We start from the raw sequence: 21,125 nt of genomic DNA, 5'->3' as shown, positions 1-21,125 counted from the left end.
AGTCATCACGTGATTCTATCCTTTTTCTTCATTCCCCTCATATTCATCTCCCATCCCAACTAAAACACTCAAGAGGGCTGGGAAGGTGGCTCAGTGGTAGAGCGCTTGCCTTGCATGCCTGAGGCCCTGGGTTCGATTCCTCAGCACCACATAAGCAGAAAGAAAAAAAGCCGGAAGTGGTGCTGTGGCTCAAGTGGTAGAGTGCTAGCCTTGAACTGAAGAGCTGAGGGACAGCGCCCAGGCCCAGAGTTCAGACTCCACAACTGGACCCAAAAAAAATAAAAATAAAACATTCAAGAGAAAATCATGATTCAGAACTCCCAGTTAGAAACCTCTAACTCTTCCCCCAAATCTCCATCCCGGAAGGCATGCCTTTGTTAGTACCAACCTTCTCTTTGGTCCAGTTTCCTATGTATTACCTACACAGCTTATGAGGGTCAAGCATTAACAAGTAGTCCCTAACTACCAACCTGTGAGTAGATCTGTAGGTCTTCCATCATATAGTCTTAGATATCCACTGGTCTTAGATAATACCACTCTTTCTTTGTCATCTACAGACACAGCTATGGAAGCAATCGCTGGGGTAATGAATTTAAACCCAGCTCCAAAGGAAGAGTGTGCACTGGAGATCATCAAAGGGGCAGCTCTACGTCAAGATGAACTATACTATGACAAGTCACGCTGGACCATATTCCTTCTTGGCAATCCAGGGAGGAAAATCTTGGAGTTTTTCTCACGAAAGAACTATAATATGGAAAAGTTTATAAAAAACTAGGAACTCCCTTTAGGCTCAGCAAGGTAAGGGACTTTGCAGCTGTTCTACCCCATATTTCTCTGAATTCTCTCCATGAAAAACATCCTTCAGGGGGATAGCTAGGATATCCCTGGAGACACACATCACAATTAGAAGGCGTTCCTCTAACAATCTGCACAGTGGAAATGTAATTATAAAACCTATGCACCACTCTGCCACCTGAGATTGCAAAATTGTGAATGACCATAGATATAATGACAAAGTAGTTCTATCAGATTTACTCCTTGTGTGTCATGTGATGATGCTTAAGACAATATTAGTTTTAATAAAGATCATTTCAACTTTATAAATTCAAAACTGATAGGTATCATTTGAGTTCATTTGCTATTGATCATGTAAAAATCATAAGCTATTCAAATAAAGTTTTTCGATGGTCATTTCACAATTTGTGGTCTGGACTTTTCATTTCCAAGTTGAAGAAATCACCTCAATCTTCATTTGATGGGCATTGTATCCTCACCATTGCTCTGTATGTTACTGTATATTGCTCCTTGGGAAATGGGAATGTCTGAACATCAGTCATTATGGCAACTCAAGGAAGTGGCAGTCCATAGAAATCTGAGTCTATCCAACACTTAATTTTATGTAGGAATGCTCAACTGTTCATTCAAAGTTTGGAGCAAACAGATTGGAGTTCAGATCCCACTACTAATTTAGTCTCCATTCAACAAATACATATACAACACTTGCTAGTCATCACATGACTACAGTCAACTGAGAAGCAAAACACCTGTTATTACTAACAACCTAGCAGAGCCCTCCATTGGTCAGGACCCAACAGGAAAGAGATGTTGGATCTCTCATATTGGATCATTTTTGTAGAGTTTAATTTAAAACAAAAAAAAGGAAACTACTTACAAAAGTGTGAGCAAAGCTTGTAGAAATCACCAGTAGTAGTGCAGCATCTCAAGACTAGTTGCAGCTCCTTCTACCCAGAGACCTGTCGACACAAGAAGATAGAACTGTAAGGAGAACTCAGAGCAGAGAAGCCTATTTGCAGAGTGCCATATGGCAGGAGCAAACTTGGTTAAGAGCTATAGTCAGCCCACCAAGGAACATGAAGGAGGGAACTGGAAACAGAAATACCCCAGCCTGAATCCTTTCTCTCCCTCTGATATTGGCCAGTGTTTCTCATTCTCTTAGGAGGAAGATGGCAAAAGAGCAGACCATATAAGTCAGCTTCTCCCAGTACCAAGCATGACAGCAAAGGGTGGAAAGTATACTGGAAGAAGCCATGGAGTGTGTGTTTATTTACAGGTCCAGCATGAACTCAACACTCCCAAACATAGGTGAGTGATGCTGGAATGTGGAAGCCTGGGGAAATCTCCTTTTACCACCTCAAATGCCTGGGCAGCAGATTACATCAGAGCTGGTTGAACTGCTGGCCACATGTACAAGGAACTAGATCTAAGAACGTTAATATGGATGGAATTTTCTTAGAAAGAAGTTCTTCAGCCAAGTATGGTGGTACACAGATATAATAATCCCAGCACTTAGAAGACTGAGGTTTGATGCTAGCTTTGGCTGCATATCCAGACACAGTCCTGAAGCAAACAAACAAAAAAGAAAAGAAAGAAAAAAAGAAAGAGGGAAGGGAGAGGCAAAGGGTAAGAGGCAACTAGCTCACAGTACACAGGTATGCACACAAGTTAAATGTGGTCTTATAGGTGCCTTAGTTTCTAACCGATCAGATTAGCATTTGCAATCTTTAGAAGAAATGAAATTCCCCCTTCACTTTGGGAGACAGAGCACAGAGACTGATTTTCTAAAGGGAGGAGAAAATATTAAAAATGAACTTAAAATTTGTTTGGAAACAGGTGAAAACTTCTTTCTAACTGAACGTTTTCCCCAGAATCTGAAGAGGAGATCTCCAAAAGTAGGTCTGAGAACTGAAACCATCTACACCCACAGATCTCATTATCTTCATTAACATGACATTAAAATTCCATTGCCTTTATCAGTCTAGCTTTACTATTCCAACAAAGTCTGGTCCAGGAAGATAAATGTTGCAGGTCTGGTTTAAAATGCTCAAGTTTTCAAAAGATAGCATCAAATGATTGCTACTCTGAAGGCTATTTGGCACTGTCCTCACCAATCTCAACCTGTTGTATCACAAACCTTTACCTGTCCTCTTGGAGCACCTCACTGGAGCCCGCCTTAGTCTAGACACCCCACTCTGAGAAGCTAAGGGACTCTATCAGGGTGGTATCCCCTCATTTGGGTAAGTGAGACCCTTGGTTTGATCTTATGGACAAGTTATTGGAATACTCACTGTATGTAAAACTGATTTGTTGAGCTGGGCACTGGTGGCTTATACTTGTAATCCTAGCTACTGAGGAGGCTGAGATTTGAGTTCAAAAACAGCCAGGGCAGGAAAGTCCCTTTGAAACTCTTATCTCTAATAAACTACTCAGGACAAGCCAGAAGTGGCTCTGTGGCTCAAGTGGTAGAGCACTAGCTGAAAGTACAAAGGGGCTTAGGGACAGTGCCTAGGCCCTGAGTTTAAGCTCTAGGATCAGAAAAATAAATAAATAAATATTTATTGAATGGTAACCCCTTTGTGCAACTATTTAAAGATCATAAATATATAATTTTTCAAGTTATTTGACAGTCTTCTTAGGGAAGTCCTCTTCAGGGCCCTCGCTCAGTTCCTAATCTTCTCCCCCAACTCTCAGGGGTTACAACAGCTGAGCCAACCTCCGATTTCATCAGTCTTGCCCTTGGACAAGAACCACTTACATGCAACTATCTTTCCTACCTCACTTTATCAAGAGCTCAAAGAAATGTATCCAGGATGTCTCTTCACACCACATGTGGACTCGAGAGAGTAAATTAGTTAGGACCCAGGATTCCTGGACAGCATCTTGGCCTACAAGCCAAAAACAGATGCAAAAATTAAAGAAGACAATTGTTTCAGAACATCTTGTTTCACTCCCTCCCCAGCCCCAACTAGTTCCATAACCTTCCCATGACCTTGGGGAGAAGATATGCAAAAGGAATCTGATTAGGAATGAACAACCAATCAGAATGATGTGGGGGCCAATCAATAAAGTATACTTTTCAAGATATGTAATTATTATAGGGACCACCAGCCAGTGTATATAAAAACTCCTAGACTCCGCCACTGGAACACACACACACACACACACACACACACACACACACACACACACACACACACACACACACACACACACACACACACACGCACACACACAGCCACCTGGGGAAGATGGGATAAGAGGGACAGGGAAAATAGCAAAAGAGGATACATGAGGAAGAAGGCAACAGCCCGATACTTCATCGAATCCCTGAGACAAGAACCTAAGAAGGCTGCAGTGTCCAACAGTGGGGCTACAGCACTGGCAGGCACTGTCTGCCACTGAGTTACAACAAATAAACAAGTGTTTCCTGCTATGGGGCTGTAATCTTAATGGTCTCTGCTGGCCACTGAACCAGGAGGTGTGTGGGAAATAGCTTTAGTTTTAAATAGACAAAATAATCAGTCACAAGTCACCGTATGGCTGGGCTGAGCATCGTCTCAGTCCTGGTTCTAGCAAGGGTTCTGGAGAAGTTATCACTGTTCTCACCCGAGGGGAGCACTCTGGTCAAGATTAACCAGTCTTTGTTGCCCCCACAGGAAGAGTATGCAGAGGAGGTCCTACCATTCCTTTCTCCATCCTTCCTGGTAAAGATGTTGTCAGTTCCATCCTCCTTGATTCCAAAGTGGCTTAGAACAAATAACACAGACATGAAAATGGAGGCAGGCTTGTAGGTGTTTCTCCTGCTTTTAGTTATTTCATGGGCCCAAGTAAGCAGTATACTTTTCAACAAAAGCAGTTTTAGTACCTGATACATTTTTGCATGGAACAAGAGCCTTCAAGAAAATAATAACTTGAAAAGGCAGCTAGAGTTAAGTTACTTAAATATTGAATTAAGACGAAGAATAGTAAGAAGCGATGAAAGAAGGGTTTGGGCCTAGGTATTTAACTGAACAGAGAAGTGACTAGACGGAGAAGGGTTATTTAACAAGGTTGTTTTGTACAGCCTCAATTTTCTGTCCCTGAAGGGAAGAATGTTGGCTTATATGTTAGTGCAGGAAGGATGGCTTTCACTTGGGAAGTGAAGCTTTTGCTTTTAAGAAAAAGCTCTGGGGGGCTGGGAAGGTGGCTCAGTGGTAGAGTGCTTGCCTTGCATGCCTGAGGCTCTGGGTTCGATTCCTCAGCACCACATAAGCAAAAAGAAAAATGCCAGAAGTGGTGCTGTGGCTCAAGAGGAAGAGCGCTAGCCTTGAGCTGAAGAGCTGAGGGACAGCGCCCAGGCCCAGAGTTCAGGCCCCATGACCGGACCCAAAAAAAAAAAAAAAAAAAGAAGAAGAAAAAGAAGAAAAAGCTCTGGGATGTGATGTCTCTGCTGTTTTTTTAGTGCCTTGAACTTAAATAGTCATTATGCCAAAATAGCGTCACTTTAATACCTTTAACAACAGGAAGATATTAGTTAATTGTTGTATACTAGAAGTTTTGCTAAGGGAGATTTCAGGTCCTTTAAACACACGCACACACACACACACACACACACACACACACACACACACACACACACACACCCAAAACTATGTGAAATAATGGCTATATTAATTTAACTATAGTAATCCTATATATAAACATTATAACTTATGATTACAACTATACTATAGTATAGTATAATATATAGTAAACAGATAAAGTAATACTATAGAATGCTATACATATATAGATCTCAAATATGAATACATTCTAAAAAGAAAACGAAGTGTTAGATAGGCAACAGCTGTTCACATAGGAGAACCCACAGATACGTTGCATAACCTGGAAGCAGAGGGTGGAAACTAGGGACAGGTCCAAAAGCCCCATAGCCATCTGGGCTGAGGCCCAGAGGCCAAAAGAAATTGCAGTGCTCATGTGTCTTTTGTGCCAAGTCACTGACAGGCTAATAAGAGACCATAGGAGTGACGTGTTTCAGGGCTCCGTTGTCCTTGGACCGTCCTGATGCACCCTGAACTCCAGGTAACAAAATGAACCCAAAAGTTACGCAGCCCATCATGACCCAAGAGCAAAGACTTAACCACACTTCCTCTCATCGCCCTCCCTACTTGCTCTCAGGGACGGCAGCACCTGCTGCTGGTTGAATGTAGGGGGAGGATCAATTCCAGAGCTACCAACACCTCCACACCTGTGAGCCTCCAAGTGAGTCATTCACACTCTGGCCCAAGAACTAGACATAGAGGAGGCACTACATCTGGGACTCTGCCCTGCTCCAGCAGTCTAACTGGGGCATGCTAGACATGCTCAACAGCAACAGCTAGTGATCACTCTCAAAGACAGGTGCTTCACACCTCAAGGGGAAAGAAATAACAAGACAGCAGGAAATCAGGGTAGCTTCTTGGTTTCTGAATAGAGGTTAGCTTATATTCTAAGCTTTTCTTGACTAATGATACTTCATAGAAACCCAGAACTCTTCCATGTTAAAGGACCCTGGCTACCTCTCCAGCCATCTGACCTGAGGAGCTGCTTTCCATTTCACTCCCCGAAGACACCAAACTGTTGGACTTCTGAAGATACTCTGCATCCCCACCATGCCTCTGCTCCCGCCATCTCCAGCACTCACAGTGCTCTTCACGTTCTCACTGCCTACTCTGTATTTGTCTCCTTACTCATTTAGTGAGACAGAGGCTCACTATATACTCCAGGCTGTCCTTCAAATTGCAATCCTCCTGCCTCAGGCTTCCAAGTGCTAGAATTACAGCCATGTGCCACCATACCCCCAGCTCCTACACGATCTTCAAAACACCCCAACCATTACCTCCTGCAAGAAAATATTATTCTCTCTCCCCTACCCAGAGCTCTCAAGGTTGGAATTGATGAAACACACATACCCTCCTATCCCTTGCATCCATAATTTTTATTTGCCTATTACTAGAATTTATCATATTTTAAGTTTACCTTTAATATTATCACCTGTGTCTATGTGTAATTATGTGAAAGTACTACTGTATATTACTTAAGATTGCATCCTTATATTAACTGTAGTTCTCTGCATGTATGACATATTTAATGTTTATGAAATAAAAGACTCATGCGGCCTCATAATAAGAACCGTTTTAATAGAAACAGAACAGGAGAACAAAACACTTTCTATTTCAAATAAAAGAGAGAGAGAGAGAAATGTTATTGTACTGAATTCTAACCATTGCTCTTTGCACCATAACATCTTGTTTTTACTTCTGTTGGTTTTTTATTTCCTTTACTTTTTCAATCAAAATCATTCATATTTTACAATTGTTAATGCATTGGCATTGCAGAAAATACAAGAAAACTTACAGGAAGAAAAACATCTCAAACTATTCCAACCACTAAAGAAAGAAATTTGTGAATTAAAAACTTGAAGGTTTTTTGAGGCAATACTAGGAGTCTTTGTGAATAGTTCTTCTATGCACGTATGTGTGGTGTTCATTAGTCTATATTGCCACTGTTCTTATTATTAGGTCCTAAGATTTTAATTCTGACAACTTTAACAGTATCTATGTAAAGTTCTTGTTAATATTGAACATCTCTTACAGGCCCTCTACCAACAATAACAATGCAAAATGAAGACATGAAAAGGACCGATTACACTGGCCTGCTATGGAAATGAAGGAGTTATGAAAATAGTCATCGTCCTTCTGATGATTTTAGACTATATCTCTTCTGAGAATAAATATTTGTCCCTGAATTGTTTGTGTGGACATTTGATTAAACAATTCTGATGATTTTGAACTACATCACTTCTGAGAAAGAATATTTTTGTCCTTGAATTGTTTGTGTGGACATTTGATTAAACAGTTACCAGCTGGCCGCTTATAAGACAGAGTCCAATGAACTTGAATGTGAACAGACTTAAGTCTGCCTATAACGAGCTGTTCTGTAAAAAATTTAGGATGTATCTGTGCTAGTTTTCTAGATTTCTGTGACTATAACAACTACCTGAGGTAATCATCTTATAAGAGAAAAGGGTTGATTTTTTTCTCAAGTTTTGAAGGTTTCAATCCATTATCCTTTGGCCTCCTTGTTTTTGAATGTGTGGCAAGGCACAGAATGGCAGAAAAAAATAAAACATTCCCTTCATAATCAGGAAGTGAAAAAGAGAGAAAGGTGAAGAGGCTGGGTCTCATTGGACATGTGCCTTTCAAGTGCACATCCCCAGTGATCTAACTTCCTCCCACAAGGTTCCATCTCTCAAAGGTTCCATTACTTCCTAATAGCAGCAATGATGTAATACCATCTATAGCAGAGTGCCAAGGCCACCACATAATGAAGAGGGTCTGTGGCATTATTCTAGAAAGTAGAGCTTGGACTTAAAGAACTGTTGGGAGTGTTAAGTGGGCAGGATTCTAAGTCAACAACCCCTTTAGGAGGATTACCATTTTCCAAAAGATAAGCAGAGACTCACCCAATAGAATAGAAAAAGAAGCAAGGTTATAAGTACCAAAGCGTAAAGGCCCCCATAATAGAGGACCTTTAATTTCTTAGTGTTGTCTCTTAGAAAAAGTCAGGTTCCCAGCAGTTTAAATGGTTTCCTTTCATACTTGAGATTCTTTTTAGTACTCCATTATAACACATGCAGGTTACTGTAAAGAAACAAGGCTATAAACAAAATGTTGTTTATCTTGTATTAACATTTTCATAAGAGCCACACATCCATCCAGGTGAAGTTCTGGGATATGGCCACCAACAAGGGAATCAATGTTTCCAGTGAACCTGGAAAAGGTAAAGCAAAACACAGATTGCTAGCCAGTTGATGTCCAGTGCCTCACTCAAAAGCAGCTCAAGCCTGGCACAGGTGACTCACACATAATCCTAGCTACAAGAGGCTAAGATCTAAGGACCATGGTTTAAGGCTTTGGAAGACAATCCAAGAGACCCATTTCCAACTAAATATCACAAATCCATAAATGAGGTGTTGCTCAAGGGGTAGAGCACCAGCCTTAAGCAAAAAAATATCTAAGCAAAAGCTTAGCTGATAGCCAGTGGTTCATGCCTGTAATCCTAGCTACTCAAGAAGCTGAGATCTAAGGATTGAGGTTCAAAGTCAGAACATGAGACATATTTCTAACAGTCCACCAAAAAATCAGAACAAAACCCAGAAGTGGAGAATGTCAGTCTTAAGGATCAAAAAAAAAAAAAAAAAAAGTTAGAGGCCTTGAGTTCAAGACCCAGCATGGAGACATAACTAGCCTGATTAAAACCTCCCCTTATATTCCATATAGAGATGTAGAGGACAGGGACCTTCAGACAGAGGCCAGCTGGTGGTGAGACTGTATATCTCTACTTGAGTTTAATTTGGCAATTAGAGTTTTCTTAATCTACTTTATCTGCATTTTCAAGATCATAGTTATATGAATGACTCAAATGACTTTAATTTTTACTCTACTATGGCTACTTCCCATGTAATATTTCTGAATTTTTATAGCTGCTCTTATATTATTTTTATTGGTATTGATACTTTTCCCCTCCAAAAAAAGATATGCAAGAAAAAGCTTCTGAATTTATTTATCAGTCCACTCAGGATTCTAATTTATTAAATGATTTTCTTCTTTTATTTTTTTAAATTTCTAGTTTCTTTCTGACCACGTTTTAGAAGTTTACTTGAAAACACTTGGATAAATAATTTTTAATCTTCCTTATTTATCTAATAAAAATTATTATAGCCATAAACTTGGGCTGTACATTAGCTGTACTTCACTGATATTTATCTTAATGTTTCAATTATAACTATTTTCCATGATTTTTATTCATTTTTTTTGAGACAGGGTCTTGATAAAAAAATAGTCCAGGCTTGGGTTGGGAAGGTGGCTCAGTGGTAGAGCACTTGCCTTGCATGCCGGAGGCCCTGGGTTCGATTCCTCAGCACCACATAAGCAAAAAGAAAAAAGCCGGAAGTGGCGCTGTGGCTCAAGTGGTAGAGCGCTAGCCTTGAGCTGAAGAGCTGAGGTACAGCGCCCAGGCCCAGAGTTCAGGCCCCACAACCGGAAAAAAAAAAAAAAAAATAGTCCAGGCTTAATTTAAACTCATTACTCTCCTGCCTCAGCTCCCAAGTGTTGGGATTACAGTTATATGCTACCATGTCAATAAATTCTTTTTTTGTTGTTGTTTTGGGATTTTTTTTGTGTGTTGATCCTGGGGCTTTAACTCAGGACCTGGACACTGTCCCTCATCTTTTTGGCTCAATACTAGAGCTCTACTACTTGAGACATAGCTCAATTTCCAGCTTTTGGGTGTGTGTGTGGTTAATTGGAAATAAGAATATCATAAACTTTCCTGCCCACACTGGCTTTGGATCATGATCCTCAGAACTCAGCCTCTTGAGTAGCTAGGATTACAGGCATGAGCTACTGGCACTGTACTAATAATTCTTGTTTTTTTTAATGTGAATAAATTCTTAGTACTAGATTGGTAACCTGTATATTTTAAGATTAAAACAGGCAAAAATTCTACGAGATTAAAATGCTTATTGCTTCCAACTTCTATAGTTCAATTTTGTTATACTATGCCCAGAGAATCTTCTTGTAAATATATAAACTTTCTTAGAAGTTGGCTTTTTTTTTTTTTTTTTTGTCAGTCATGGAGTTTGAACTCTGGGCCTGGGCACTGTCCCTCAGCTCTTCTGCTCAAGACGAGTGCTTTACAACTTGAGCCACAATGCTACTTCTGGTTTTCTGGTAGTTTATTGGACATAGGAGTTTCACAGCCTTTCCTGCCCAGGCTGGCTTTAAGCCACGATCTTCAGATCTCAGCCTCCTGAGTAGCTAGGATTATAGGCATGAGCCACCAGTGCCGGGTAGAAGTTCATTTTTTGAGGCTTGTTTTTGGTTAGTATGATTCATTTTGTAATGCTTTGTGGACGTTTGAAAGTAAGATTATAGTCTCCATTCGTAGGGTTTTGTGCATGTGTCTTTCTGTCTCAAAATAAACTGACAAATAGATTATGACAAGCTCATTAATTGTTAATTCTCAGAGCTCAGGGGTAAGAGTTCAAGCTCTGATGTAAAACAGTCCTTGCAGGACTGGGAATTTAGCTCACTCCAAGAGCACTTGCCTAACAAGTACAAGGCCCTGAGTTCAGTTCTCAGCTCTAGGCAGGAGTGGGAGACGTTATAGATAAACAGCCCTTGCTGTGACCTGAGGTGCATGTAAAGTGTACCTGCAACCCATGTAAAGTGCACATGGTATCTCAGTGAGTGCTCAAAATGAAAAGAGATATTGATCTTTGTACATACTTCTTTTGGACTTTGGTGGAGTCTAAATCAGTGGTCTGAAGAAATTCCTATTGCAATCTCCTGTCCTCCCCTCTGCCTTAGTGTCCTAGACTCCCAGAACCCTCTCGTTCTTCTATGCCAATAAAATTCTCTAATTTGGTTGGGTACCAATGGCTCATGCCTGTAACTCAAGACCAGCCACATGAGAAGAGTTTGATAGAATCTATCTCCAACCAGCAAAAATCAGGACTAGAGGTGAGGCTTAAGAGGTAAAGCACCAGTCTAGCAAGCATGCAGCCCTGAGTTCAAACCCTAGGACTACCAAAAAAAAAGTTTTAAAAAATTGTTACTGCTTGGCACCAGTGGCTCATGCCTATAACCCTAGCTACTGAGGAGGCTAAAATCTGATGAAGCCAGCTGGGGCAGGAAATTCTGTGAGACTCTTATCTCCAATTAAATCACAGAAAAAGACAGAAGTTGTACTGTGGCTCAAGTGGTAAAGTGCTAGCCTTGAGCATAAGGAGCTCAGAAACAGCACCCAGGCCCAGCATTCAAGCCTCAGGACTAACCAAAAAGAAAAAACTCATGGTATTTGTCTACATTAAACCCACTCACCCTCTATTCGTGCTTACTTTCATGGGCCAAGTCCTACATTCAGAGTTGTGGACTACCCCAAGGGAATGTCTTTCATCTCAGATTCTAGTGCTTCACGCTACCTATTTTCTCTGCCTATTCCTTGCCTTGTTTTCCTCCTTAGAGAACAGAGGAAGTAGCAGCAGTGAACAGGATTGTATCACTCCCCACACACTCACAAACATGACACGGCTACTTGAAAGTCTCATTACCTGCATCAAATGTGTCAAACCTTAGAATTCATAGAAGCTGCATCAATTATCCAGCCACCATGCCAAGAAATTCGTCCCGACAAGGTTGATTACAGTTACAAAGCTGCTCACTGAGCTGTACGAATGGGACAACGATTTGCACGCTTACTTTGAATTTTGGGAGAACCTCCCAACTAGAACATTTGTAAGCATTTCTTTTTAATACAGACAAATAAATTCCCTTTCATTTCCCCCCCAAATTTCCTTATTTAATGGACTAGAATAACTTTTGGCAAGATTCTGTCTACTCTTCTTCCCTCTATCTCCAAACCCAGAACTGTCCCTTGGCCTAGAAGTCCACAAAAGACACAGGGTACTTCAGAAGAGCAGAAATCCTTCCAAACATCAGAATCCGGAAGAGGTGACTAAAGGATCGGGAAAATCCTTACACAGAAAACTAACTGATACATGTGAAAAAGACACTGAGAATGTCTTTTATGTCTTCCTATCAAAAATGCATTTTTTTTCTTCTCATAGAAGCTGCAAGGTTTGAGTCTGACCCAAAGGCCCATCCTTGTCTAAATCTAGAAGTGGATCTTGCCTTGAGACTGTCAGAAGGCTCAGACCAATTGGTAGTAGAAGAAAGGGTGACTGGGGTGCCCTCTGATGGGAGGAGCTCCTCAGCCCAGCCCTTGGAGGCCCCATTGTTCAGGGGCCCACTCCGATCTGCAGAGAGCAAAAGAGAGGAACTGGGGTTTGTGAGCACTGTGGCTTTTGTCTGCTTCCTGTTTCAGCAAGGCTGCTTTGCAAAAAGAAAGACAGTACCAAGAAGGGGCCCAGAGCCCTGGACTGAGTGCTTCACCCAGCCACATCTGTGCTCCACCTCAGATGAGAGCCAAGACCTTCCCAGGGATCGGAATGCTTTTCTGAGCTGCCAAGAATAGAGCCTGCGACCTGGAGGTAACTGACAGAGGATGTCTTGTGTCCGGGTTTGGCACCTTTGACTTTGGTGTGGGTCAGAAGGAGCTGTGCTATTCAAGTTTTCCTGGGGTACAGGAGGAAGCGTAGGACTAGATGTCGAAGATCAAGAGTGTTGAGGTTTGGGTAACCAAGGAAACATCCAATGTGGGATTCCTGAGGTGCTTGCCAGGCACTGAGAAACAGCTCCCATCACTCCTCTACTCCATCCATTAGATTAGGTTTGAGGTGAGGCCAATGACTTAGGTTTCAGGCTACTTGGTGGCAGGAACATGAATTAAATGCCTGTTCATGGTTCTCTTCAAGGTAGCAATCCCCTTCGTGAAAACCCGCCTTTTGCGAGTTTAGGGGCAGATCGTAAGAGCTCAAACTAGGAAGGACAGACACCTGCAGGAAGCCATCTATCAATCTCTGTTGCACTGCCAGGAAGTGGCAAGTCTACAGACTGACACAAACAGTGAGCGACAAGCCACTGTCAGGTGAGAAGCAGTAGCTTGGTCTCTCCCTGTGGCAGTAAGGAAAGCTTTCCACCACATATTCCTCTGAGCTTCAACTGGGCCCTGGCATTTTGCCCAGGGGTACCCAAAAATGCCAGAAACCTGGGCAGTGTCTTCATGACCGCTCTCTGAACCTCACAAGGATCAGTTCCTTTTTTTTTTTTTTTCTACAGCCTATCCCTGTCCACCAGACATCTCACAGGGCTTCTTCATTCTAAGTGAGTAAATATGGTCAAGATAACTCAGAAGGCTGGTGTGGTTCCACTCAGCAGTGCCACACCAAATCCTAACTGGTGTACGGGGCAAAGGATCTGGGGACTTGCCTTTCTCCCAGGGACCATTTCTACAACTTGATGTCTGGCCCCAAGAGCAGCCACATTTAGTGGCTGTGTAGGTGGAGAGCTCCAAGATACCTTATCTCCGGCCTGTCTTCCGCTCCACAGCCTTTTCCTCTTCACAGCCAGAAGGTAGAAGGACTCTCAGCATTGGGGAAGGGGATTGGTTTCACTATAAGGCTGGTAGTCAACCACAGCCAAACAGAGAGGGATTTCACGCCACACACTTTAACAGTGTGATGTGGACACACTAGATGCCAATTTTTCACTCTCCCCTCTTCTCTGCCTTTCTGCTTGGCCACATTAAAATGGTGATTGTGTCAAGACTACAGAGAAATCCTTTCTCCTTGAAGCCCAAAGCCAGAGGTCAGAGAAACTGGAGCAGTAAAAGTGATTTCAAGCTGGAGCTACATGGCCTCTATTTGGAAAACAATGTTCCCCTTCAAAGAAAGGGAGCAGTTAGGGGAATCAAAAGAAGAAACAAGCATTCTTGGTCCTAGGAGTACCCATTTAGCTTGGAGATTTTATCTTATAACACCAAGTCTTAGGTATCCAACACTACCATCAGGATAATAATACCTTATATTTATTATAAAATGCACACGTGTGCCACGTGCTAGACATAGGGTAGGTATTTTTTCAAGATAGGCTTTAGCTCCATGTTATAAATGAGAATGGTGAGGCTTAGAGGTATTTAATAGCTTGTCCCAATAACTTCCTAGTGATAGAACCAGGATGTGAATCCACAGCGTCTGTCCCCAGGGCCAGGGTTCTCCTTCTTCATCAATGGCAGAATAGCCAGGGGTTTATGGCCTAGAAGTGCCACAAGTGTTGGTTCTAGAACTCCTGGTCCAGAGGAGGTAGGGCACAGGCCTGCACCATAATCCTGAATCATTTATAACTCGATATGAATGGGTCTCTCTAATCCTTTTCTAAGTTTTTAAATAAAGAAAGTGACAGGTGGGAAGCCTAGGCATCCTTCAGGGAGTGGGAGTGAGACGAAAAGTCTACAGAAAGGCAAGAGCCATTCAGAAATGGGATTTGGAGGACAAACCCTGACCATCTCACCGTTCTTCAGGGGTCAGCATTACCCAACACAGAGTGAGCCTCTCCAACCCTCAACTGTCAGACATCTGAATGTCCGCCCGAGGCCCGTCTAGGGTGTGAGATTGCCACCCACATCCTCTACAATGAGAGCTGTGAGGAGGGCGCAAGAATCCTGCACAGAATTAGACTGAGCCTGGATGGGCAGCAAAGGTCCAAGCAAGGGGGCAGAAAGGCCGTTACCAGTGGAATCCGTTTAACCTATAAATATACCTGAGGGGCCAAGATAACAAATGCCTGCTGATTGATGAGTCTGAGCTATCCTCCTCTACCTACCCAGGAACTAAGCTGAGTGGGCAGTGAGGTCATGGGTCAGAGAGAAGAGGCAGCAGCTGTGAGGGGGTGTACCTCTTCTTCCATCAGTCCCTGGTCTCACTCCAGTGTGCAGAGGAGGCAGGGCCCAGGATTTCCGATGCTCAGGATCCTGCTCCTCCAAGTCCAACTCCGCAAAACTACCAGAGAATGGTGGGAGAAGGTAGGTGTAAAGAGTAGGAAAGAGAAAGGCACAGAATGGGGGAGGGGGAGGTTTAGGGTTGGAATGTTAATGGACATCAGGTAAGGCAATATAGTAGGACTTGAAGGATGGCCTCTCCACAGAGCCTTGTTTTGTTCCTTGGGGGTTTTTGGTTACTATCTTTTCTTGTCTGTTGTGTTTCTTTTGATTGTAGGAGACTTACTGAATATAAACCATGCGCTTGCTGGTGTAGATGACACAATCTGTGTCTGGACTAAGGAAAGAAGACACGGCACCAGACTTAACCCTGATAGGGAGATGATATTTTAAAAAAGCAACAAAAACTAGAATAGAATCCTTTTCTCTGAAAGCCATTAATCCAGATACTCTGAGATGGGTTTGGACCAGCAATGGGCATGTGGAGATACTCAGACAATATGGGTTTGGCTCCATCAGCAGCTAAGAGTCAGAGTCTAGTATTAAGCATGAAGTATGTGCCATGGAAGGTACCAATATCAGAACACCATGAATGAGGGGATTAGAGTAGGTTTTTCTCCTCAACTATGCCAGTCTAGACCCATAAACTGGTCGCTGTGAAAGGAGCAAGAAGGGAGCACTGGATGCTGGTCACAAGCCTAGTCGTCTCCAGAAAGGGTCTTTCCTGAAAGACCCTCCATCCAAATCTTGAGAAGTATGACACAACTGTTGTATTAACAACCTGGTCTAAAAGAGAAGAAAAGATGCTAACTTTCCCTCTTCAACTGGGACAGGAGGGGGGTATCAGGAATGATGTGGTGGCAATCTAATTATTTCTCTATAAGTCTTGACATGGAACAAATACATGTCCTTCAAATGGCAATATGTTCATTATGAGTCATTGGGGGGGCATGTGTATACACATACACACTACTATCAGGGCCTAAACTCAGGGCCTCAAGCTCTTGCTCACAACTAGTGCTTTCCTACTTGAGCCATACCTCTAGTCCAGAATTTGGCTGATTAGATAGACTCATGGACTTTTTTCCTGGGCTGGATTCAAACTGTGATTCTCAAATCTCAGTCTCCTGAGGAGCTAGAATCACAGGTGTAAGCCACCAGCACTCAACTTCATGATGGGCTTTATCAATTATTTCTCATGTCCCTCTGACTTAAAGACAGGGCTAGTTGTTAAGCCATGGAACAAGTGGCAGCAAGAGAGACTGCTTCTTTATAGAGTGGAGACAGAGACTGGAGTAAAGCAGGAATTTGCTTTTATTGGATTTTGTTACTTCATTAAGGATTGAACCCAGGAGTCCTGGCTCCCAGTTTGATGCCGCCACATCATGGGTGTTCTTGGGTTTGCAACCCATGCTATTTCTGCCCCCTGCTCTGGGGAGATGGTCATTTTTCTGCTCAACTTACGACTCCTCCCTCTTGGCATCTGGCAGATCCAAGCAGCTATTCGAGGAACTGGAAGCCAAACGCAACAGGTGCTGGGGAGGTGATCATGATCAGCCCAGACCCCAGGCCCTCCCCTGGCTTGGCCCGGTGGGCTGAGAGCTATGAAGCCAAGTGTGAGCGGCGTCAGGAGACCCGAGAGAGCCGGCGCTGCCGCCCCAACGTGACCACTTGCCGCCAGCTGGGGAAAGCGCTGAGGACCCAGCACCGAGAGCAGCTCCAGAGAGCCCGACAACAGCAGTTCTTCAGGAGAAGGAACTTGGAGGTGGAGGAAAAAGGCCAGGCGTGGCATCTCCAGGCCAGGGAGCAAGGTCCCTCCAGGAGGCCAGGCAGAGGGACAGGCCAGACAAATGCCCTCAAGGAACTATTGTTCTGTGTCAACAAAATCTCAGCTTCTGGACAGCAGGTGGGTCATACTCAGAGACATACCACGCAGTGGGGGTAGAGGGAGCACCACGGGGGTGGATGGGTCACTACCAAGTGACTTAAAAAGTCCCTTCTTGCCGGGCTCACATCTGTAATCCTAGCTACTCAGGGCCAACCCAGGCAGGAAAGTCTGAGAGATTCTTATCTCTAATAAACCAGCAGAAAACTGGAAGTGGTGCTATAGCTCAAGTGGTAGAGCGCTCGCCTTGAGCTGAAGAGCTCAGGGACAGCACCTAAACCCAGAGTTCAAGCCCCATGACCAACAAAAAAAAGTCCCTTCTTGTACAGCCATATATTAATATATCATTACTATGTTTGCATATATTAATGTGCTAATGTTATGCATATTAGCTTATAACATGTTATAATACTAGCATATTACATATGCTAATATATTAGCATATCCATCTTATAGCACATATTACTGTGCTATGGTAATCTGCCATAGTGCCCAGAAGTTAATAACAAGCCACAGAAGTTAATAACCAGATACAGATCCTTAAAGGCATCTGTGAAACATCTGTGGAATCATAGTGATTCTACAGATTCTAGCCACTTGCTCATTCAGAGGAAGTTGTGATGGTTTTCTTTGTTTAGCACTTTTTGATTTGTCCTTAACTTGTAGGAGAGAAAAAATAATTACAAAACCAATCTCATTGTATGTCTAGAATTGGTCCAAATTTCAGCCATCTATACTACCATCTACCTATCTTACAGTATTCATTCAGCCCTCATCCATCAAGTATTTACAGCCTAGTCATTTTGATGGCCCCTTCAACATAGACACATATACACACACACACACTTCTTCTGTAAGGCTATAGCAACCTACTCATCTTCTCTTTTTCTTGAACCATTCCATCTCCATTACACTGTCTGGTCCAGGAAGCCTTCCCTGGCTTCTCCAGGCCACCTCTGCTCTCTGAGGGCCTGTGAGATCATGAATCCTCTAAGTCTGTGTAACTCACAGGACACACTAGTATGGTCCAGGAAAGAACAGCATTGGCAAAAAGCAGGATATGTAAGACGACCTCAGCCAGCAAATCTCCTGTGTCTCAATGTTCTGTACTAGTGGGAGGAATGAGCCCACTGTATTCCTTAGAAGTGCCTAGCATGGTGCCTTACCTAGCCACAAAGCCATGGATTTGTTATACACAACAGAAAGTACTGTTCAGAGAAAGTATCCTAAATCCTAATTGTAAAAGAGAAACAACTGTCTACTTTCTAAGGTAAGAAAAGTTCCTGAGTATTTTTAGGTGTGGGGTTGGTGGGAGAATCGAGAAAAACAACAAAACACATAATTAAGAATTCCACTTCTGGGGCTGGGAAGGTGGCTCAGTGGTAGAGCGCTTGCCTTGCATGCCTGAGGCCCTGAGTTCGATTCCTCAGCACCACATAAGCAAAAAGAAAAAAGCCGGAAGTGGCGCTGTGGCTCAAGTGGTAGAGTGCTAGCCTTGAGCTGAAGAGCTGAGGGACAGCGCGTAGGCCCAGAGTTCAGGCCCCACGACTGGACCCTAAAAAAAAAAAAGAATTCCACTTCTACCTATTAATTATTTAAGGTTCCGTGACCCACATGACTGACTCTACAGAAATCAGTTAGCTGCTTAGTGGTACGTAACCAACATAGACTTTTTGAATTTGTTCAAAAATAAATATAAAAAGCACACTCAATTGCGACACCCCCCCACACACACACACACTCCTGCGCCCTCGTCATAACTCCCTACTTTACTTTCTCCTCACACAAAACCTCAGTGATTCTGCAGCTTTGGAAAAGGGAAAAGGAAGCAGCTGTCCATCCTCACTGCACTGACAGGGAACTGAGACCAAAAAGGCAAGATCTGAACCCAGACCGTTCATTCCCAACTCAGACCAGTTCTCTTTCCTTATCACCACACTGGCTGCTGCCAGAGAGGATAGCAAGATTTGAGCCCAGCTTCCGCTTTACCTGAGGAGAACCATCCCACCATCTAGAGCCAGAAAGTACAAGAGCAAAGGGAAGTCTGTGACTTTGAAGACTTGAGTGGACTACGTTGTTTTTCTGGGATGGAAATAATCTTAGACCATTTGGATTACTATAACACATTTCCATATCACAGGGTAGCTTAAAGAACACAAAGTTGGGCTGGGAAGGTGGCTTAGTGATAGAGTGCTCACCTAGCATGCATGAAGCCCTGGGTTCAATTCTTCAGTACCACATAAACAGAAAAGGCTGGAAGTGGCACTGTGGCACAAGTGGTAGAGTGCTAGCCTTGACCAAAAGAAGCTCAGGTACAGTGCCCAGGACCTGAGTTCAAGTGCCAGAACTGGCAAAAAAAAAAAAAAAAAGAAAAGAAAAAAAGAAAAAGAACACAAAGTTATTTCTCACAATTCTGGAATCCAGAAGTTTCCAGCAGATCTGAAGTCTGGTGGGACCCTTCCTTGCATGCACACTGTATTCACCCAGTGTGGGAAGCAGGCAAGGAAGACAAGCAGGCTCTCTCATGAGTCTTCTGACAAGGGCGTGAATCTCATTCAGAGGGCTTCACCCTCTGACATAGTTATTTCTCAAAAGCTCTGCCTCTTAATCCCATCACATTGAGAATTGGAAGTTCAACCGACATGACCACTGGTTCCTCTTCAAACAATCATCGGGAATCTTCTAAGTGAATTTTTTTTCCCAGCATCTCTCACTTGCTTTTCAAGGTGACAGGAGCCAGCCTTCAAGTGTTGCCAATTCAGCATCATCCTTCCACAAGCATCCAGGGGGACCTGGCCACTCATCACTCCTCACAGACAGGGACCTTTCTACAGCAAGCCTCCCCCACCAAGAAGCCACACAGACACCACCGGGGTAAGAGCAGAGCTCCCTCCCTCTGGGGCTTGTGGAGAACTCTGCCTACTAGCCCAGCTCATCCGCAGTGGAAAGTCCCTGTCCCTCCCCACTTCTGAATCACCTTATCCTCTATCTCTCAGGCACTCAGACAAAGGCAGAAAAAACACCATCAACAATTAAGAATGATGCCAGTCAGCAAACCAAGTGAGTTCTCTTCATGTTTCTGCCTCTAGCCTTCACATATCTCATCCCTTTCTCTTTGTGTGTGTGTGTGTGTGTGTGTGTGTGTGTGTGTACACACACATGTGTATGCACACATGCGCACGCATGCCGGTCTTGGGACTTGAACTCAGGGCCTGAGTGCTGTTCCTTAGCTTCTTTTGCTCAAGGCTAGCACTACACCACTTAAGCACTGTGTCACTTCCTGCTTTTTCTAAATAGTTTATTGGAGATGAGAATCTCACAGATTTTTTTTTTTGCCCAGGCTGGCTTACAACTACAATCCTCAGATCTCTACCCTGAGTAGCTAGGATTACACATGTGAGCAACCAGCACTGAGCCCATTAATCTTTTTTAATCTTTTACTTCAATGTCTTGATCTGGTACATGGAAGGAGAACACAGTGAATATCCACATCCACTTTAACTGACAAAGAGAAGGCTTTTCACCATCCTATTTGCTCTCCAGAAGGGATCCCTGCAGCAATTGCTTCCTAACTTGCTTGATTTTTTTTGGCCCAGTGTCATGTTTTTGTTTTTTTCTGTTTTTCTCTTCCCAGTTATGGAGTTGCAGTTCTGGATAAGGTAAGAAAATCCTTACTTGGAAAAAGCTGGGTCAGATGGCATCCAAGCCCTGACATTCTGTTATTCCCTAATATACTCAGGCTGGGATGGAGGGACATCTTCCTGGATTACCATAGGATGTTGGGTAAAGATGCAGGCCTAGGGGCACCATGTCAGACTCAAGGCAAAGAGGGCTATTACCCACAAGCCAGCTAAGACTCTAGTTCTATGTTCGAGTATTTCAGGAGACTGAGTTTTTCTGAATGCTGCTTTTCTCTCTCTTTCTAGGAAATCATCCAGCTTTCAGAGTACCTCAAAGTAAGTGGCCTGGCAACCCCTACAATTGTCTTATCCCTCCACATGCCTCATCCCTCTCCTCAGATTAA

The 21,125-nt window shown here is 43.1% G+C and overlaps 3 protein-coding genes across 5 annotated transcripts in view; 2 read left to right on the top strand and 1 right to left on the bottom strand.

The window, feature by feature from the left end:
• Hsd11b1 (hydroxysteroid 11-beta dehydrogenase 1) overlaps positions 1-1,194 on the top strand; it is a 47,964-nt gene extending 46,770 nt beyond the window's left edge. The window contains exon 7 of the mRNA XM_042682063.1: positions 558-1,194. Coding sequence (XP_042537997.1) covers positions 558-775 — 218 coding nt within the window. The 3' untranslated portion in view covers positions 776-1,194. The remainder of the gene's footprint in view (positions 1-557) is intronic.
• Lamb3 (laminin subunit beta 3) overlaps positions 1-19,610 on the bottom strand; it is a 140,415-nt gene extending 120,805 nt beyond the window's left edge. The window contains exons 1-3 of the mRNA XM_042682059.1: positions 19,511-19,610; positions 3,573-3,683; positions 1,673-1,754 (exon numbers count right to left, since the gene is read on the bottom strand). The gene's annotated coding sequence lies outside the window, so the exon portion shown is untranslated. The remainder of the gene's footprint in view (positions 1-1,672; positions 1,755-3,572; positions 3,684-19,510) is intronic.
• Traf3ip3 (TRAF3 interacting protein 3) overlaps positions 12,647-21,125 on the top strand; it is a 28,606-nt gene continuing 20,127 nt past the window's right edge. Inside the window, exons 1-7 of one of the 3 annotated variants that reach the window (XM_042682062.1) lie at positions 12,647-12,871; positions 13,560-13,604; positions 16,707-17,122; positions 19,828-19,975; positions 20,098-20,161; positions 20,736-20,760; positions 21,028-21,057. In XM_042682062.1, the coding sequence (XP_042537996.1) occupies positions 16,766-17,122; positions 19,828-19,975; positions 20,098-20,161; positions 20,736-20,760; positions 21,028-21,057 (624 nt within the window). In that variant the 5' untranslated portion in view covers positions 12,647-12,871; positions 13,560-13,604; positions 16,707-16,765. Of the gene's footprint in view, positions 12,872-13,559; positions 13,605-15,224; positions 15,301-16,706; positions 17,123-19,827; positions 19,976-20,097; positions 20,162-20,735; positions 20,761-21,027; positions 21,058-21,125 lie in introns of those variants that run through there. The other 2 variants (XM_042682061.1, XM_042682060.1) reach the window with 2 other exon arrangements.

The sequence above is a fragment of the Dipodomys spectabilis genome, unplaced genomic scaffold (genome assembly GCF_019054845.1).
Source record: "Dipodomys spectabilis isolate Male_0828 unplaced genomic scaffold, ASM1905484v1 ptg000069l, whole genome shotgun sequence".
Lineage (NCBI taxonomy): Eukaryota > Metazoa > Chordata > Mammalia > Rodentia > Heteromyidae > Dipodomys > Dipodomys spectabilis.
The sequence above is the reverse complement of the archived record's forward strand: the minus strand, read 5'-3'. Positions and strand labels throughout refer to the sequence as shown.